Source organism: Lactuca sativa, chromosome 1, assembly GCF_002870075.4.
Source record: "Lactuca sativa cultivar Salinas chromosome 1, Lsat_Salinas_v11, whole genome shotgun sequence".
Taxonomy (NCBI): Eukaryota; Viridiplantae; Streptophyta; class Magnoliopsida; order Asterales; family Asteraceae; genus Lactuca; species Lactuca sativa.
The window spans coordinates 99,706,954-99,722,990 of NC_056623.2; the positions used below are offsets into that span (position 1 = coordinate 99,706,954).

General features: G+C 35.2%; 3 protein-coding genes across 4 annotated transcripts; 1 reads left to right on the forward strand and 2 right to left on the reverse strand.

The window, feature by feature from the left end:
- The first annotated feature begins 1,709 nt into the window (after positions 1-1,709).
- On the forward strand, positions 1,710-3,436 carry LOC111899386 (probable transcription factor PosF21). Its single transcript, XM_023895228.3, has 4 exons — positions 1,710-2,387; positions 2,480-2,612; positions 2,823-2,907; positions 3,032-3,436. The coding sequence occupies exons 1-4, from the start codon at positions 1,762-1,764 to the stop codon at positions 3,379-3,381; spliced, it is 1,194 nt and encodes a 397-aa protein (XP_023750996.1). The 5' UTR covers positions 1,710-1,761; the 3' UTR covers positions 3,382-3,436.
- A 47-nt stretch (positions 3,437-3,483) lies between these two features.
- LOC111899383 (electron transfer flavoprotein-ubiquinone oxidoreductase, mitochondrial) lies at positions 3,484-8,042 on the reverse strand. 2 transcript variants are annotated; one of them, XM_023895225.3, is made up of 18 exons: positions 7,014-8,032; positions 6,774-6,850; positions 6,537-6,643; positions 6,375-6,456; positions 6,185-6,293; positions 6,074-6,120; positions 5,901-5,975; positions 5,688-5,804; positions 5,494-5,562; positions 5,327-5,419; positions 5,103-5,205; positions 4,774-4,898; positions 4,623-4,672; positions 4,454-4,520; positions 4,260-4,339; positions 4,046-4,174; positions 3,885-3,951; positions 3,484-3,791 (listed from the first exon to the last, which is right to left on the reverse strand). In XM_023895225.3, exons 1-18 carry the CDS (start codon positions 7,441-7,443, stop codon positions 3,708-3,710), a joined length of 1,911 nt encoding a protein of 636 aa, XP_023750993.1. In that variant the 5' UTR covers positions 7,444-8,032; the 3' UTR covers positions 3,484-3,707. The 2 variants fall into 2 exon arrangements, with proteins under 2 accessions (XP_023750993.1, XP_023750994.1); XM_023895226.3 differs by lacking the exon at positions 5,688-5,804 and having other exon boundaries at positions 7,014-8,042.
- A 1,068-nt stretch (positions 8,043-9,110) lies between these two features.
- Positions 9,111-10,803, reverse strand: LOC111899385 (protein STRICTOSIDINE SYNTHASE-LIKE 13). Its single transcript, XM_023895227.3, has 4 exons — positions 10,388-10,803; positions 9,991-10,275; positions 9,626-9,793; positions 9,111-9,510 (listed from the first exon to the last, which is right to left on the reverse strand). The coding sequence occupies exons 1-4, from the start codon at positions 10,756-10,758 to the stop codon at positions 9,111-9,113; spliced, it is 1,224 nt and encodes a 407-aa protein (XP_023750995.1). The 5' UTR covers positions 10,759-10,803.
- Between the last annotated feature and the right edge of the window lie 5,234 nt (positions 10,804-16,037).

Below are 16,037 nucleotides of genomic sequence, written 5' to 3' on the forward strand. Positions count from 1 at the left end.
ATAATCCACTTCAAAACTACCTTATAGAAGATATTGTATATTTTCATTGTTAGTTTGTAATATTCATATAAATATTTCATATATTAATGTTATTATATTTATAGGTTTATGAGTAATTGAATGTGCATACATGCACCTACCTGTATGAATATCCTTTGTGAAATTATATTTTTTTGTATGGATGTACATAGTAACACACAACCACATAAAATCCATAGTTTTTTATGTCCTTGATTGTGTATGTGATGTAATATATCAGAGTAAATTACACGAATGGTCCCTATGGTTTGGGTTAATTTGTATGTTTGGTCCCTAACTTATTTTTTTTTAACTCGGAAAGTCCCTACTGTTTGTTTTTGTTACGCATTTGGTCCCTATCTTACCTAAAAAGACTATTATTTAGATAGGGAAAAGTGGTGGGGTAGGTAAGGTAAGGTGAGGGGGTGGGGTGGGGTGGAGTTGGGGTTGTGTTTATTTAAATAAATTAAAAAATCAAGGGCAAAATAGTTTTTTAGGTAAGACAGGGACCAAACGCATAACAAAAACAAACAATAGGGACTTTCCGAGTTAAAAAAAAATAAATTAGGGACCAAACACATAAATTACCCTAAACCATAGGGACCATTCTTGTAATTACTCAATATATTAACAAAGTTCATAATCACTTGATTGTTTACTCAGAAAGATAATGTCAAAGAGAAATAACCATCACGATTGGCAATTGGTTGAGAAGGTACCAAACAGGTAATTTTTGTAAGACCAATATCTCAGCAAAAGGAAAAACATGATGCGAGAAATTTTCTTTAAAAAAAAAACCAAAAGGCTTATAGTCTAACGATATTAAAAGTTACCTGAAATGTGTCCTATCACCCAAGGGTAGAGGGATCGAGTCTTACATGAGACAAAAGATATAGATTTAAAGAATAAAAGATATGTTTTATTAGCCGTTTAAAAAATAATTACAAAAGCAAGAGTTAGCAAATGGGGTGGGTGAGGTTATGGATGGTTCTTGCAATGAATTTCAAACTTAAGAACCATCTTTGCAATAAATTCTTTATATGCTAATTAATAATAATAATAATAATAATAATAATAATAATAATAATAATAATAATTAACCAAAGACATAGTTACATTTTTAACAATTTGGTGTAAGTGACTACTTTGTATTTTTATAATTAGATTAGATGAGACATATTTGAAAGAAAAAAAAGATCGAACGCTTATATATTGTCCCTTTTTATTAATTCTTCTACTAATGATTTTTTTGAACATGATCATGATTCATGAGTGATGGCATGTTCGGATTTTTGTTCATTGATGATACGGTGTATATATAGATTTTCGGAAGGAGTTTCATTGATACGCATCTCCGATATCGTCCCTCCGACGTAACTCTCTGCATTCAGGTTAAGAATGTGCAGTTTCCGATTCCGATCATCTCTCGTATTTTCTATCTAAAATCCCCTTGTCCGAGAAATCGATGCCATCCCTAAAAGTAAGAATTTCACCCCTTTATTCGTCCTTCACGTCATATGGGTTTTCATTCATTTGTGTTTGGGTATTTGATTAACATCAATGTGCATTCTTCTAAAGATATAATTCTGAATTTCGTAACCGTTTCAGGTTTCTGATTCAATGGCATAGTTTTGATGTAATTTGAATTTTGAAATGCTTTAATATGTTCTCTTTCGTTTTGCTAGACAAGTAAAAGCTGGATTTGGGGATTCCATCTGTGTTGTGGTTTAGAGATTGTTGTAAATGGAGAAAGACGAATCTCAAAACCTTAGCAGGAGTCTCTTGCCACCTTCCGGTAGAACTCCATGTTTTCCAGTAGCCGACGGAAACAAAGAAAATTTGAAAACAGAGCAGTCAGGATCAGCTATGTTCATCACAAATGGGCCTGTAATCGCCATTGAATTTGGTGATTTCAGTCATGATATAAGCAGAATGCCTGATTCCCCACCCAAGAACATGGGCCACCGGCGAGTGCGTTCTGAAATTGTTACTCTACTCGATGATATCACCTTCGGTAGCGATCTTGGTGTTGTAGGTAGCTTCGATGGTCCTTCATACTCCGAGAATGAAGAAGATTCATATTCTATGTACCTTGACACCGATAAGTATAATTCTTCATCGGCAACATCTGGTTCTCACCTCCCCGACTCATCTAACGCCGCCCAAATTTCAAACTCATCAACAGCACCACCGCCGGAAAACCATGTCTCTAGCTCCGACGACAGCTGTAGATTTAAACATACACATAGTTTCTCCATGGATGGTCTTTCCTCAGGTCCAGAAGAGACATCTTCAATCGATGCTAAGAAAACAATGTCTGCTGCTAAGCTTGCTGAACTTGCTCTTGCTGATCCAAAACGTGCAAAAAGGTGCAAAATGCACCCTTTACTTATTCTAACTAAAAAAAGTGAAAAGACAAAACTACCCTTATAACTTGGTTTTCTTTTTTCCCTTTTATTAGAATATGGGCAAATAGGCAGTCTGCTGTACGATCAAAGGAAAGAAAGATGAGATACATAACTGAGCTCGAAAGTCAAGTCCAAACACTCCAAACACAAGCAACCTCACTATCTGCCCAATTAACCATTTTACAGGTTTGTGGAGGGCATTTACGTCTTTTTCATAATCCATATATTAGAGATCAATAACTAGTCCCATGTTCTACTTTTTGGATTAAACAAAAAGTTACAGTTTTTGTCGTATGACTAAACAATTCAATACATCTCAAACACAATATAAGACTGTCAAACACAGCACAAGACTGTTATATTCTGTATTATTAATTTTGGTTGTACCGTTGTTAGAGAGAGACACACGGTTTATTGGCGGAAAACACCGAACTAAAATTGCGGTTACAAGCCATGGAGCAACAGGTTCACGTACAAGATGGTAAGTTCTGAAGAAAAAAAATTTGATAAAAGAAAAAATTACAAATTCGGTCCCTATACTTTACTCAAAATCAAAATTTTGGTCCAATCTTTAAGTGCTTTATGCTAATTGTTGTTGTGTTTAGTTTTAAATGAAGCATTGAAGAAGGAGATACATCATCTGAGAGTAGTTACAGGACAAAATGTCATTAATGGTGGTCCGATGATGAACTTCCCACCATCTTTCAGACCAAACCACAAGTTCCACCACCCCAACAACCACCCCATGCACACACTCTTAACTGCACAACAGATTCATCAACTTCAAATTCAGTCACGAATGCAACAACATCAGTTTCAACAGCAACAGTTCCACCAATTTCCGCAGCGGCAACACCTCCACCAGTCTCAGCACCACCCATCTCCGCCACAGCCGCCAGGACAGCGGTTGCCGGAAAATAGTGATTTGAAAAATAGCAGCTCCTTGTCAACATAGAATCTAGGTTGGTGAATAGGGTGGATATTTGGGTAATTCTTCTTAAATTTTAGATGGAAAATTGGGCAATTTTGCATATATGATTATATATGTATGTGTAACTTATTATTTAAAACTCATGATTTTGTATAAAAAAAGTACAACAAAAATCATAGATTTGTGCCCTAATTTCATACAAACACGAACTTGAATCTATAAAGTTTATCAAAGTACTAAATATCGAATCTAGAAACATTCGATTAACACGTGACAATGACAAAGGATAAAATCATAAAATCCCATTTGTTCTCGTTTCTTGATTTTCCACGTAAATTTCAAGAACTGGTTTACATTACTGAGTAGCCGGGCCCACCTCCACCTTCTGGAACTGTCCATTCAATGTTCTGCTTCGGATCTTTAATATCACACGCCTGAAACTCAAAAAAAGAAAATCAATAATCATATACCAATTTTCCCAAAAAAAAAATTAGTTATTTAAAAAAAAAAAAAAAAATTTGTCAAACCTTGCAGTGCAAGCAATTCTGAGCATTAATCTGGAGCTTCAATTCACCCTTGTCATCCGCAACATATCTGAATTTACACAAAAAAAAATATTAAAAAGAAAAATCAAAAGTGAGATTATTTATTAATTAAAAAATGAATAGAAATTTTTTTTAGTTCTTACTCATATACACGAGCAGGGCAATATCGGGATTCCGGAGCTCCATATTTTGGCAAATTTACAATTTGAGGAATTTGTGGGTCCCTCAACCGAAGGTGAGGTGGCTGATCATGATTATGATTTGTATTGCTCCTATTAAACAAAACAAATTTATACAAAGAATCGTAATAATATAAATTTTATGTAATTTTTTTTTTTAAGATTAATATTTAATTACCTATAAAGAGAAGTTGGCACATCAAAACTAACAATCCCATCTGGCTTTGGGTATTCAATCGGGGAGCTTACACTTGCTTCCTGTGTACATAACCATTTATTTATAAATAAATATTATTTTTAAACAATTATTTTTTCAAATACTTATAAAAATCATTTATCCAATTCCAAACAACACTTTAGTCTTTAGCTTACATGTGTTGCTTCATGATCTGGTTTTCCATGCTTTAAGGTAAATGGGGCTCTTCCTTTAAGTAAATAGCTGTAAATGTGAATATAAACAAGTGAAAATTGAAATTTCATCACATGTTTCACGTGTATAGAAAGTTTAAAAATAAAAATAAAAATAAGAAGGAAATCTTACTGTTCTAGACCACTTATAGCCAAACCAGTAAAAAGCCCATGCTCAAACGCCTACATATGTTTGCAACATTTTTTATTTTTAAAATGACAAAAAAGGAACAGAAAAATAAATAAAAGAAAAAGAAAATAATAAAATAAATGTTTTATTTTACTGGGCGATAGTTGCGTGCTTGATAAAGCTCTTCCCATATCCATGATTTTTTTAAACTTTCCCAATAATTTTTCATATTTGATCCTTTATTAAGTACTTCAAAGGCAGATTCTGCTGCTAACATTCCTATAATAATAAAATAAATATTTAAAAAATATTTCAGAAAAAGACTGCATACTTGGAAAAACTTAAGGGAAAGACAAACAAGGGCAAATTTGTCAAAAGTTAGGACTTAATAAAGAAAGCGGAAAGCCTAAGTTCCCTGATTTCTTTTTTCCCTTTGTATGTGTTAAATGACCATTTTACCCTTACATTGAGAAATTTTTTTACCTGATTTCATGGCAGTATGTGTACCCTTTATTTTTGGAACATTTAAAAAGCCAGCTGCACATCCAACAACTGCTCCCCCAGGGAACACTGGATATGGAATAGACTGAAAATTAATTAGAATTATCAATTATATATTATTCGCTTTATCATAATATAATCATATAATAATTAAAAATATAACAAAATAAACAATATAAGTTTTAAAGTAAAATCATGATATGCACCTGAAAACCACCTTCATTCAAAGTCCGGGCCCCATATTGAACAACTGTCCCATTTTCAAGAAGAGGTCTGATTGCAGGATGACCTTTAAGTTTCTATAAAAAAAATGTGTTACAAAAAATAAAAAAATAAAAAAATAAAAAATAAGTTGTGAGTTTAAAAAAGTTACCTGGAATTCATCATAAGGGCTGAAATAAGGGTTGTGGTAATTCAAAGCACAAACTAATCCAATGGAAACCTGCATACAGATGAAAGGAATGGAATTAACAATTCCATTCCTTTTGTCAATTTCATCATAATACCAAATGGTGGAAAGAGATATTATTAATTATTATTATTATTATTATTATTATATTTATTTACTTGATTATCTTGCATATGATATAAAAAAGATCCTCCATAGGTTTTGTGATCCAAAGGCCAACCTAAAGTATGAACAACAGCACCAGGTTTATGCTTTTTGGCATCAATTTCCCAAACCTATTAACATTTTTAAAAACTAATTAATCTTTTAAAAAATAAATTAAACTGAATAAAATTGGTAATTATGAGTTTATGACTAGAATCATAGCTTACCTCTTTAATTCCTAATGCATAAGTTTGATGTTGCCCATGTCCTTTCTCTCTTAAATTGTATTTCTTTATTAGTTTCTGTTAAAAAATTTCAGGTTAAAAAAAATAAAAAAAAAAGAAGTTGGATTTTTTAAAATGTAGAAGTGAGGATCAATATTTTTTTTTTCAATTTAAACCTCTGATAGTGCACCTCGACATCCTTCAGCAAAAAGATTAATACGCCCTGAAAATAAAGAATGTTAGAAGGGTAAAATGGTCATTTACTCATATTCATACAAAAATGCTACCTTTTAATTCTACACCAGGCTGAAAAGTATCTTTTTTAGAGCCATCTTTCCCAATTCCCATGTCATTAGTTGCAATTCCAATAACATTTTCATTTTCATCAAATAAAATCTGTATGAATATGAAGCTTGTTATTCCACACACACACACAAACACACGAACACACACACACACACACACACACAGCGTTACCTCTTTAGCTGCAAAACCTGGGTATACTTCGACTCCTAATTCTTCAGCTTTCTGTCCTAACCAACGTACAAATTGGCTTAAACTGAATCAAAAAATATCAGTTTAGTAAGATTTAAGAAAGGTTAAAATGGTAATTAGTGAAAAAAGAAAGTATTTAATTACCTTATAACATAGTTTCCTTTATTATCGAAAGGATTTGGCAATGGGATTGCATGCTTTTCTGTAAGTAGCATGAACTTATCAGAAGAAACACTGACACTAATTGGTGTCTGCATAAGCGTTTGAATATATACAAAAATGTCCACATAAAAGTTATTTGTTGAAATTAACACAAAGCACATATGAAATCTTGTAATTATTGTAGTTATAGAAGAAGCAATTGAGAAATTAAAATGTTACCTCTTCGTCTCTCCATTGTGGGATGAGTTCGTTCAATGCACGGGGTTCAAAAACATTTCCCGATAATATATGTGCACCTGTAAACAATTATGATTGTGATTACGATTTGAAGAAGCAATTGTCGATTTAATGATCTTTGTTCCAAGATGATGATCAGAAATTTGACAATTCGCATAACAATTGAGCATTTCAAAAGTAAACTCTGCGATTTAAAAGAGGCAAAAGGTAAACCAAGCATACCTACTTCTGCCCCTTTCTCCACAACGCACACAGATAAGTCTACATCATTTTCACGGCATAATTGCTTCAATCTTATGGCGGCGGATAAGCCGGCCGGACCTCCTCCGATGATAACCACGTCGTAATTAATACAATCACGAACTGTTTCGCTACTGAATCCCCTTCTCGATACCGAAAACCCAATTCTATTTAAATTAGACACTCTAAATTGGGTCGAATTTAACTGATACCCAGATGAAAAAGATCGATTGAAACCCTTGAACGAAGTTGGGGTGATCTGAAACCATTTTTGCCTGGGGGAAATGTGTTTTGATGGTGAAAAAGGTGGCGCTGAGGGATCGTGGTAGCAATAGTTGGTGGAATGAAGTGATATCGATATGATTTTTCTTGACTTTGACTTTGAGGGGGAAGAAATGATCTTTCTGAACATTATGTAGTGGAAGAAGTGTTCCAAGATGAGAGATTTCCTGCTCCGAGGGAGTTTTAGAGGGAAGAAATTGCCGTTTTATAGTCTGAAAGAACGAAATAGTCTTCCTTTTTTCTTTGAATATCCGTATGTCAATGTTACTTGAGCCGGAAAAAGTGTTAAAACAAGAAAAAAAAATGATATTTTCATTTACTGATCGGATTGGATCAGCACGTAAATCAAACAAAGCTTTTTAAATATCTTACACGTTTCATTTGTCAGGAGGAAATCATATTTAAAGGGAATATATAACAAAATAGTCATCGCAATCGCCAACGTTTTGTAATATAAAGTTCCATGATATCTTCATATTGATTGTTGGTTCCAACATGTTCAACTGGCTTGGAATGAGCTTTGAGATGCAGCTGTCCAAAAAGTTTATGATGGTATTCTTAAGCTAAAGAAAGTCCTTAGTACGAAAAATATACCAAGGTGTTCACCATGAGAGAGAGAGAGAGATGAATGGCACCGAAAAAACTTAATTGTTCAAATATTCAAGTAAGAAAATGTTGGGATGTGAAGTCTTGATCAAAATTGTCGGGGAGTGAAATCTCCATTGATGAGAGAGTAAGAAAGTGTTGTCGGACATAGAAATCACGCCACGTTGCTAGGTATCAGAAGAATATACTGGATAGTTGCAGAATGCGCTTGACACTTGGAGAATGTGTTTGGCACTTGGTAAATGCATTAGGCATTTGATAGGAGTGTTGGGCACTTTTAAAGGCGTTGTCTAGCTGCTAAATGTGCTCCAACAGCCACAAAATGCATTGTTGGAGCTAAAAAGGTGTTGTTAGGTCTTGAGAACATACTCTTAGATGTATGGCAAGTGGCTATGTACATCCCTCAAAATAAGGTTAAAGAATCTATAAGCGGTTGATCCCATTTAGGGCTTAATTAAGGGTAGACATGACCCATTAGAATTAGGGCATCCATATGCTTGCCTATAATTAGGCACTCTTATCTTCATCAACATTTGTGAAGCGTATGGCGCATAGTGTGTGTGAAGCACGCACAAATTTCAAGAGAGCAATCATTGTGAGTTTGAGATCATATTTTTTTTAGAGCAGTTTGTTAGCAAGATAGATTCATTTTCTTTAAGAGTTCAAGTGAGTTGCAACCCCCTATGAGTGATTTTAATTGTTTTTGGAAGATTAATAAAATCCTCTCTCTCTCTACATAGATGTAGGTTAAATCAACCGAACCACGTTAGATAATATGTTCAGTTTTACAGTTTATCAAAAGCTTATTCCACATGTTTTACATAAATTGTTTATCAATTGTCACTTTAATTTGTTTTTGTTGAATCCCGAACATGATCATATGTACATCTACACTAGAATAAATCAAATATAACCAAATAGATAGGATAACCTCAAACTTGTCGGTTTGAACGCCCTTTTTTTCTTTTTGGTGTTCATAGATTGGCAATATTATCATCGATGGTTCTTTGGTATTTTCCTATTTCCATTCAAACTTTTTTTTCTTATTTTCCTAGTTTTCTGCATTCAATTGCAATCTCTAAGTTATTCAACTTATAAATGCATAATATTTAGAAGAAAAAAAAAGACAGAAACAAATCAACAAACACATCTGAATGGCTTATTACAATCAACAATTTATATGAACCCTCATCAAGGGTAAGGTAGAGTTGCGATATGATTATGAGCAACCGTGCCAATCCACAACATCCCATTAGCTTCCCTAACTTCACTAACCAGTTTCATCACTACACCCTCCTTGTCTTCAAGAACATCCAAGATCTTCCCATGTTCATCAAAAAGAGATATCACTGAGTACATTTTCATTCCCATTATTCGAGCCAAATAACGCATTTGAAATGGCAAACGAAAGTACACACTCCTCATCCAAGGGTTATTTGTCAAGATTTCTTGAGCTTTTGTCCTGCAACAATCAATAGCTACCCAAAACTGGCCTTGATCGTTTATTCTTATATTGTCGGGGAAACCAGGTAAGTTTGCCACAAGTTCGACTTTGCCTTTCTTTTCACCCTTTAACCATAGTTTCATAAGCCTAAACAAAATAAAAATCAAAGTATACTTGTCATCGCATATACTTAAACAGTTCTTAATATAGTTATATAAGGTATTAATTTGAAGAATTGATAAGATTCATCTAAAATTAGTACCGACAGTTTGTAGTCTCGGTGAACAAAAGAAAAGATTCGTCCTTCGACAATTGAACCCCATTCGGGAAAGCCAAGCCATCTAATACAACATGAGTTGACTTTGTTGGAGGGTCATATCTAAGTAGTCTTCCACTTGCCTCCCCTTCCAACATTATAAAGAAATGGTTCCTAAGCAAACCCAAGTTATCATAAGATCAAAAAAAAATGTGAATATATTAATAACATCTGACATTTTTTACTTGATTAATTAGTCGATAGAAAACGTGTCTTCCACATGGACCAAATGTATATCAAGCATTTAGACCAAAGAATAAACCAAAAATCCGTAAATGAGACCAATGTATAAAAAAGGTTATAGAACTCACACTCTATTGTACTTCTGGCTGGTGTCTGTGAAGAAGATAGATCCATTACTATGTATATCAAGGTCATTTGCAAAGAGTATCGGCTCTCCACCCATATGGGTGGACAATGGTGTTGCTAAGCCACCGTCAGGACCAACCACCATAAGCCCATAGTACGCATCAGCAATGTATAAATTTCCGCTACTTTTATCAAACCTCAATCCTAGTGGTCGTCCACATAATGCTTCCATTTTCCATTGCTTGTATGTCGTTGAGTCTTTTCCGGTCATGCATAACTTTTCTGACCTTTTGACGTTTCGAATTAAGCATGATATATGCATATATATTATATGCATGTATGCATGTATGTATGTGTGTGTATGTTTCTAATATGCAAATAAAATATTTGATAACTTACCAATCTCGCGAAACAAGAGCGAATGTTACCCATCCTCGATCTTCGCCTGCCCACTTCACAATCCGACCATCAGCCATACCAGTATAGGGCCCATTTCCCAATGGATCAAATTCCAAGGACTCGGGTCCAAACACTTTATCCACATGTTCCAAGTTCCCAAGCCCTAGCCGGCTAAGATTGTCTGCTGGCCAACTCTCCATCACTTGGTCATATGGTGCAATATCGTTTTTCACAGGTCGGAAATCATGTCCACCAACTGGACTCATGTCAAAAGGATCCATTATCAGAAACCCTAAAACAATAGCAAGAAGAAGAACCAAATGTTGTTGCAACCGGCCATCTACCTCTTCCAAACTCTTTTTCTTCTCCATAAGTAAAGAAAAGCCCGACCGAATGGAAACGGTCGGAATGAAAGTTGTGATATGGGTTTGTAGTTTGTATATGAATGGATTTATGTTGTAGGAATTACTACATGCACTTATTGTGAAGTTATAATTGGTTGAGTTTAGGTTGCCTTTTGTTGCTCATGAATTGTGCATTGGTTCTTGTTGTGTTCTTTCTCATGTAATGTGGTTCACCTATGTCACTTTGCAACTTTTTCTTGATCTTGACCATTTCTTCGCAACTTTACTTTTTTTTTAGGTAAATATATTTTAATTAAACCAATTCTGCATTTCGCTTATATGTAAAATAATAACATACGGCATTAGTTCTCATCCATAACTGATGCATGTTCGTTACTTTATGTGAAATAATAATATCTTTTTAGTTTTTCCATTTCACACATAACTTTTTGCATCTTAATTAGAGATGTGTAAAACTTGGTCCACATCGACGAAAAAAAAGGATTAGAGCCCTATGTCTTCACTTCAGCTCACCATTCTCGACTTATAAAAACTGACAAAATGCATAAATGATCTATGTGGCTTATCAAATATCACAAACTAGTCATTGCAAAAAATTTGACGAACATGGTCCTTGTGGTTTCCAAAACTTGCATAAATGGTTCTTTTTGCTCACATGTTACTTTTCCTCCATTAGTGTGAGAGTAATTTGGTTTTTTCAAGTTTAGTAGGGACTGAGTTTGTGACCATATGTAACCATAGGGACTCTTTATGTAATTTTATATATATTTCATGTTTATGAATTTGTGACTTTTCCACCCTTTTACTTTTTAAAATGTCATTTTGACCCCATCACTTTGAACTTTATAAAATGTTACTTCACCCCTCCATTTTCTAAATTTTGGTATTTATCATCGTAGTATATATAATCTGATTTTCCTTAATAACCTCCCTTCATTAACCTAAAAAAACTAATTTTTTCATACACATTTTTATATATGTGTCGGTATAAATTCAATAACTTCAAGGCGGTTAACATTTCAACGTAAATTTAGAACTTTCATTTGTTAATTTTTTTTTAAAAAAAACTTACGTGCTTTTTTATGTATGTATCGGTTTAAATCCAAGTTTGTCTACATTTCTGTAACATCTATTTTTCAGGTATTTGCTTTAAGACCCTTGAGTTATCAAATGTTTGCAAATTGGGTCCTAAGGGCAATTCCGTGATATTTTGGTGCAGCTTGAGTACGTTGAGCGTACTCAGCCTCACGCCAGTGCGTTACGCGTACTCCTGTACATCGGGCGTACGTGGTTCAGACCAAAACTTTAATATGTAGGGTTTGTGCACTATTTAAGAATTATTATAGCCCCAAGACCTTTCCTTTTATCAGCTTCCATCCCAAGATCGACCCTTATTGCAAACCTTATTTCATTTTGAGCTTTTGGAGTGAGTTGTTTGTTTCCTTGTTTGTGAAGAAGGACCTTCAAGGAGTAGTTTTACTCTCAAGACTTTGGATCCAACATCTTCTCTTCATTGTGCATTATTTGGAGGTATAAAGCTCCAAACTTGGCTTATGTTTCTTTAGATCTTAGTTAAGCCTTGATTTTCATCCTTTTTGTCCCAAACCCAAGAGCTTGGAGAGTAAGAGGTACTCCAAAGCCTTTAACATGTCCTTCCAGATGTTCTAAGGCATTTTAAGTAATAAAAATGCAAGCTTGGACCTTTATTTGTCCCCATGCAAGAGTTAGGGTGTAGAAAAGGTTTAAGTAAGCTAGGTTTTTAGTGTTAGGCTTCTTGTTGTAACATCCCGATGATAAGGTACTTCTAATTTTAACCTTATAATTGAATCATATTGCATTGTGGTCCCTAAATAGAAGAAAGTGTGCATTGGAAGCCCTGGTGGCATTTTCATAATTTGGGAAGGTTGGGGAGTATGCCATGTGTATGTGTGTACGCTTAGCGTACTAAGGCTCGCCTTAGTAGGCAGGGCATACATAGGTACGCAGGGCATACGTGCCAGGCATGCAAACCCTAATCTTTAGGGTTTGGCTCCTATTTAAACCCCATTATAGCCTCATTTCCCCTCACCTCATCAGCCTCCATCCTCTTGATACGTTTTTGCAACCCTAATCCCCCTCGTGAAGCATTCTAAGCTTTTGTGTGGGTTTTTTTGTAACACCCCGACTCCTAGGTATAAATTTTAAAGTTTTATATTTATGTTTTTAGACCTACTCGACGAGTTGGATGCCCTAACTCGTTGTGTAGAGAAGGTTAAAGTCGCGTAGATTCTAGAATCTATTCGACGAATTGGGGGACCCAACTCGATGAGTTGGATCTGGAATGTGTAACCCTAATTTCCAAGGTTTTGCACCATATTTAAAGGCTCATTAGCCACCCTCTGCCTCTCTTATCGTCCCCCTCAACCTCAGAAAATGCTAATCGTGTATTACTCCTCATTTTGTGTGTGTAAAAGCTTGGAATGTGGTTTTAGTGGAAGAAACTTGAAGACTCAAGAGCTTTGATCAAGGAGAAGCTTGTAGATCCAGTACCTACTCCGTCTTGGCTTTCATTTGAAAGTAACAAGTTGTTACCTTGATCATTCTAGTTCTAGATCTCCTTATTCAATGGTTTAAGGCCATTCTTAGCATATTTGTGGGTCATTTATGGTATTGGGCATGATCTGAAGTTGTAACTTCAGATCTTGACTCCTCTAAGTCCTCATAGTCATAAAGTTATCGAATTTATCAAGCTTTGGCCCTTTTCTTTGGATTAAACCTCTTCTTTAGCTTGGTTTTGGCATTTTAGGCCTTGCATGCTCGTAAAGTGTGCAACTTTACATGGTAACCATGCCCTAGGAGGCTAGATCTACAATTTGGAGCCTTGGTATTGCTTAAGAGCGTCAGAATAAGAAAAGGACTGAAGGGATTCGACGAGTTGCATGGTCAACTCGTTGAGTCGGATGAAGATGGCCCGTTTTTGGTTCTACATGGACTCGGCGAGTCAGTGAGATGACGCGATGAGTTGGTTAGGGTTTTCCCGACATTTTGGACACTGCATGGACTCGACGAATTATCTTGAAACTCAGCGAGCCAACTAGGGTTTTCACGATTCTTGAGTTCTGAAGAAACTCGACGAGTCAGTGGCTGTACTTGACGAGTTGGGTCAACATGGACTGTTGATCTTGACCGTTGACTTTAACATTGACCAAGGGTTAACCGGTTTGAATTCTGGGGGTATTTTGGCAATTTGGGTATTTATGGTACTTGGTCATTGGTGGTTGTAGGTGTTGGTGTTTGGAGCCATGTTTCGGAAGTTTGATATTTCAGTTCTGATCGACATTGTGAGGTGAGTTGTCCTCACTATAATAATAAGGTCGAAAGCACCATTGCCAGCCCTTTTCGAATTTGTATCCGGGTTTATTGCATGATGATATTCTTAGTGACATGTTAGGTCAGTATCTTGGTATATAGGATAATGCCATGTTAGTGACCTATTAGGTCGGTATCCTGGTATATAGGTGATGAGTTATGAAAATTCTAACACCCCTAAGTGTACATGCAACCCTAGAAAACCTTGGATCTATGTTTGTCTAAAAATACATGCAAAATTTGATTTCCAAGGTTCATAATCTTATCTAGCATACATAGGGAACTTTTAACATAAAAGATGGCTAGAATTACATACCTTGTAGTTGATTTGATTCCTTGAAAACCTTGAGAGCCTAGCACCCCAAGTGTGATGCCTCAAATGTTTCACACAACACCAAGTGCTTTGGAATAACTTTGAGAGAATGTAGAACACTTGCAAAATCGGCTTGCCTTCTCTATCTTGCTTCTAGTGCCGATTTTGGTGAGCTTCATATCCTTTTTATAGTGTGTTACAATTAGGGTTACACCATGTAAACCCTAATGTAACATGGCTCTTCATTTCCATGACCCATGGGTTTGTAACTCCCATGTAGCATCCATGGAGCATCCTATGGACCTTAGCCTAACTTGATAATCCATGGAGCATCTAGCCCATTGTACAAGTTATGGATGATTTACATAATCAACCCATATATTTAATTAGTCTTCTTTTGATCACTTAATTAATTCGAAATTAATTTTTGATCAATACTAATTAAATAATATTATTAATATATTAGAACTTATAATATATTAATAAACCACAAGTGTTATTTCTCTCATTTTAGTTTATCCAAATGCATGATGCCATGCAACCCAAATGGACCTTGCCGGGTCGAGTCAAGTACATACCAAATATAGTTATGGACTTAGACACCTTATCCAACAGTCTCCCACTTGGATAAGTCTAATAACTATAACTTCAAGTGTGACTTTAGGAACCGATCAGCAATCGTAGCTCTTTCAAGGTCTCTCGGAACTAAGAAGATGATGATACGCCATTTTAAGATAAGTGATCATATAATCCTCTGTTCTAGATATCATCCGGACAAATACATGGAACAATGTCTTACTTATTGTCCAACAGTTTGTTTCCCGATTTCCGATTTGTTTGACATAGAACTAAATTGAACACATCAATTCGGTTCTGACCGGGCCTGGTACATAGCTCAAAACAAAATCATCGAGAGGCCTAGATATCGCTTCTAATCCAAGAAGGAACAGATAAACTTTGACTCATATGCCTGTTCTACTACTTGTTGAATCACACACAAAAGCACATTTTATAACATCGAGTTACCAATGCGGTTTCGTACGATCAATGCATAACCAACTCATAGGCAACAAGTCATATCTCTAGGTTTGAAGACTTATATGATATTACCATCTCACGATCACTCGAGATAAATTCCATGAAGTGATACCAGTGAGCGTGGGTTGAATCCAATACTCAGAACTTATGAGCACTCATGAGTATTGTAGCAATGTCCAACAACTTAGAACTTTGCAACCAACTCATGACAGTCTTGATTCATACCTAGTTCCAACATATGACCGACTGTGGAGAATTCGAATAATATGATATACCAAACATAATTATTCTAGAAGTCAAAACATGCAAAATAAATATAGTAAACGATTGACAAAATATAGCAACACTTTACTCATAAATAAACACAACTTTTATTCATCATCGAATGTCAATTACACTTTAAAATTTTCAAAATTATCTAACTACTAAAACTAATATCATCCTTCAGCCCTATGCTCCGAGCATGCTGGAGATGCTTAACCCGACTCATTCCCTTCGTGAGGGGATCTGCTGGGTTCTCATATGATGGTACCCTCTCTGCCACGAGGAGTCCTTCTTCTATTCGATGTTTGATGAAATGGTATTT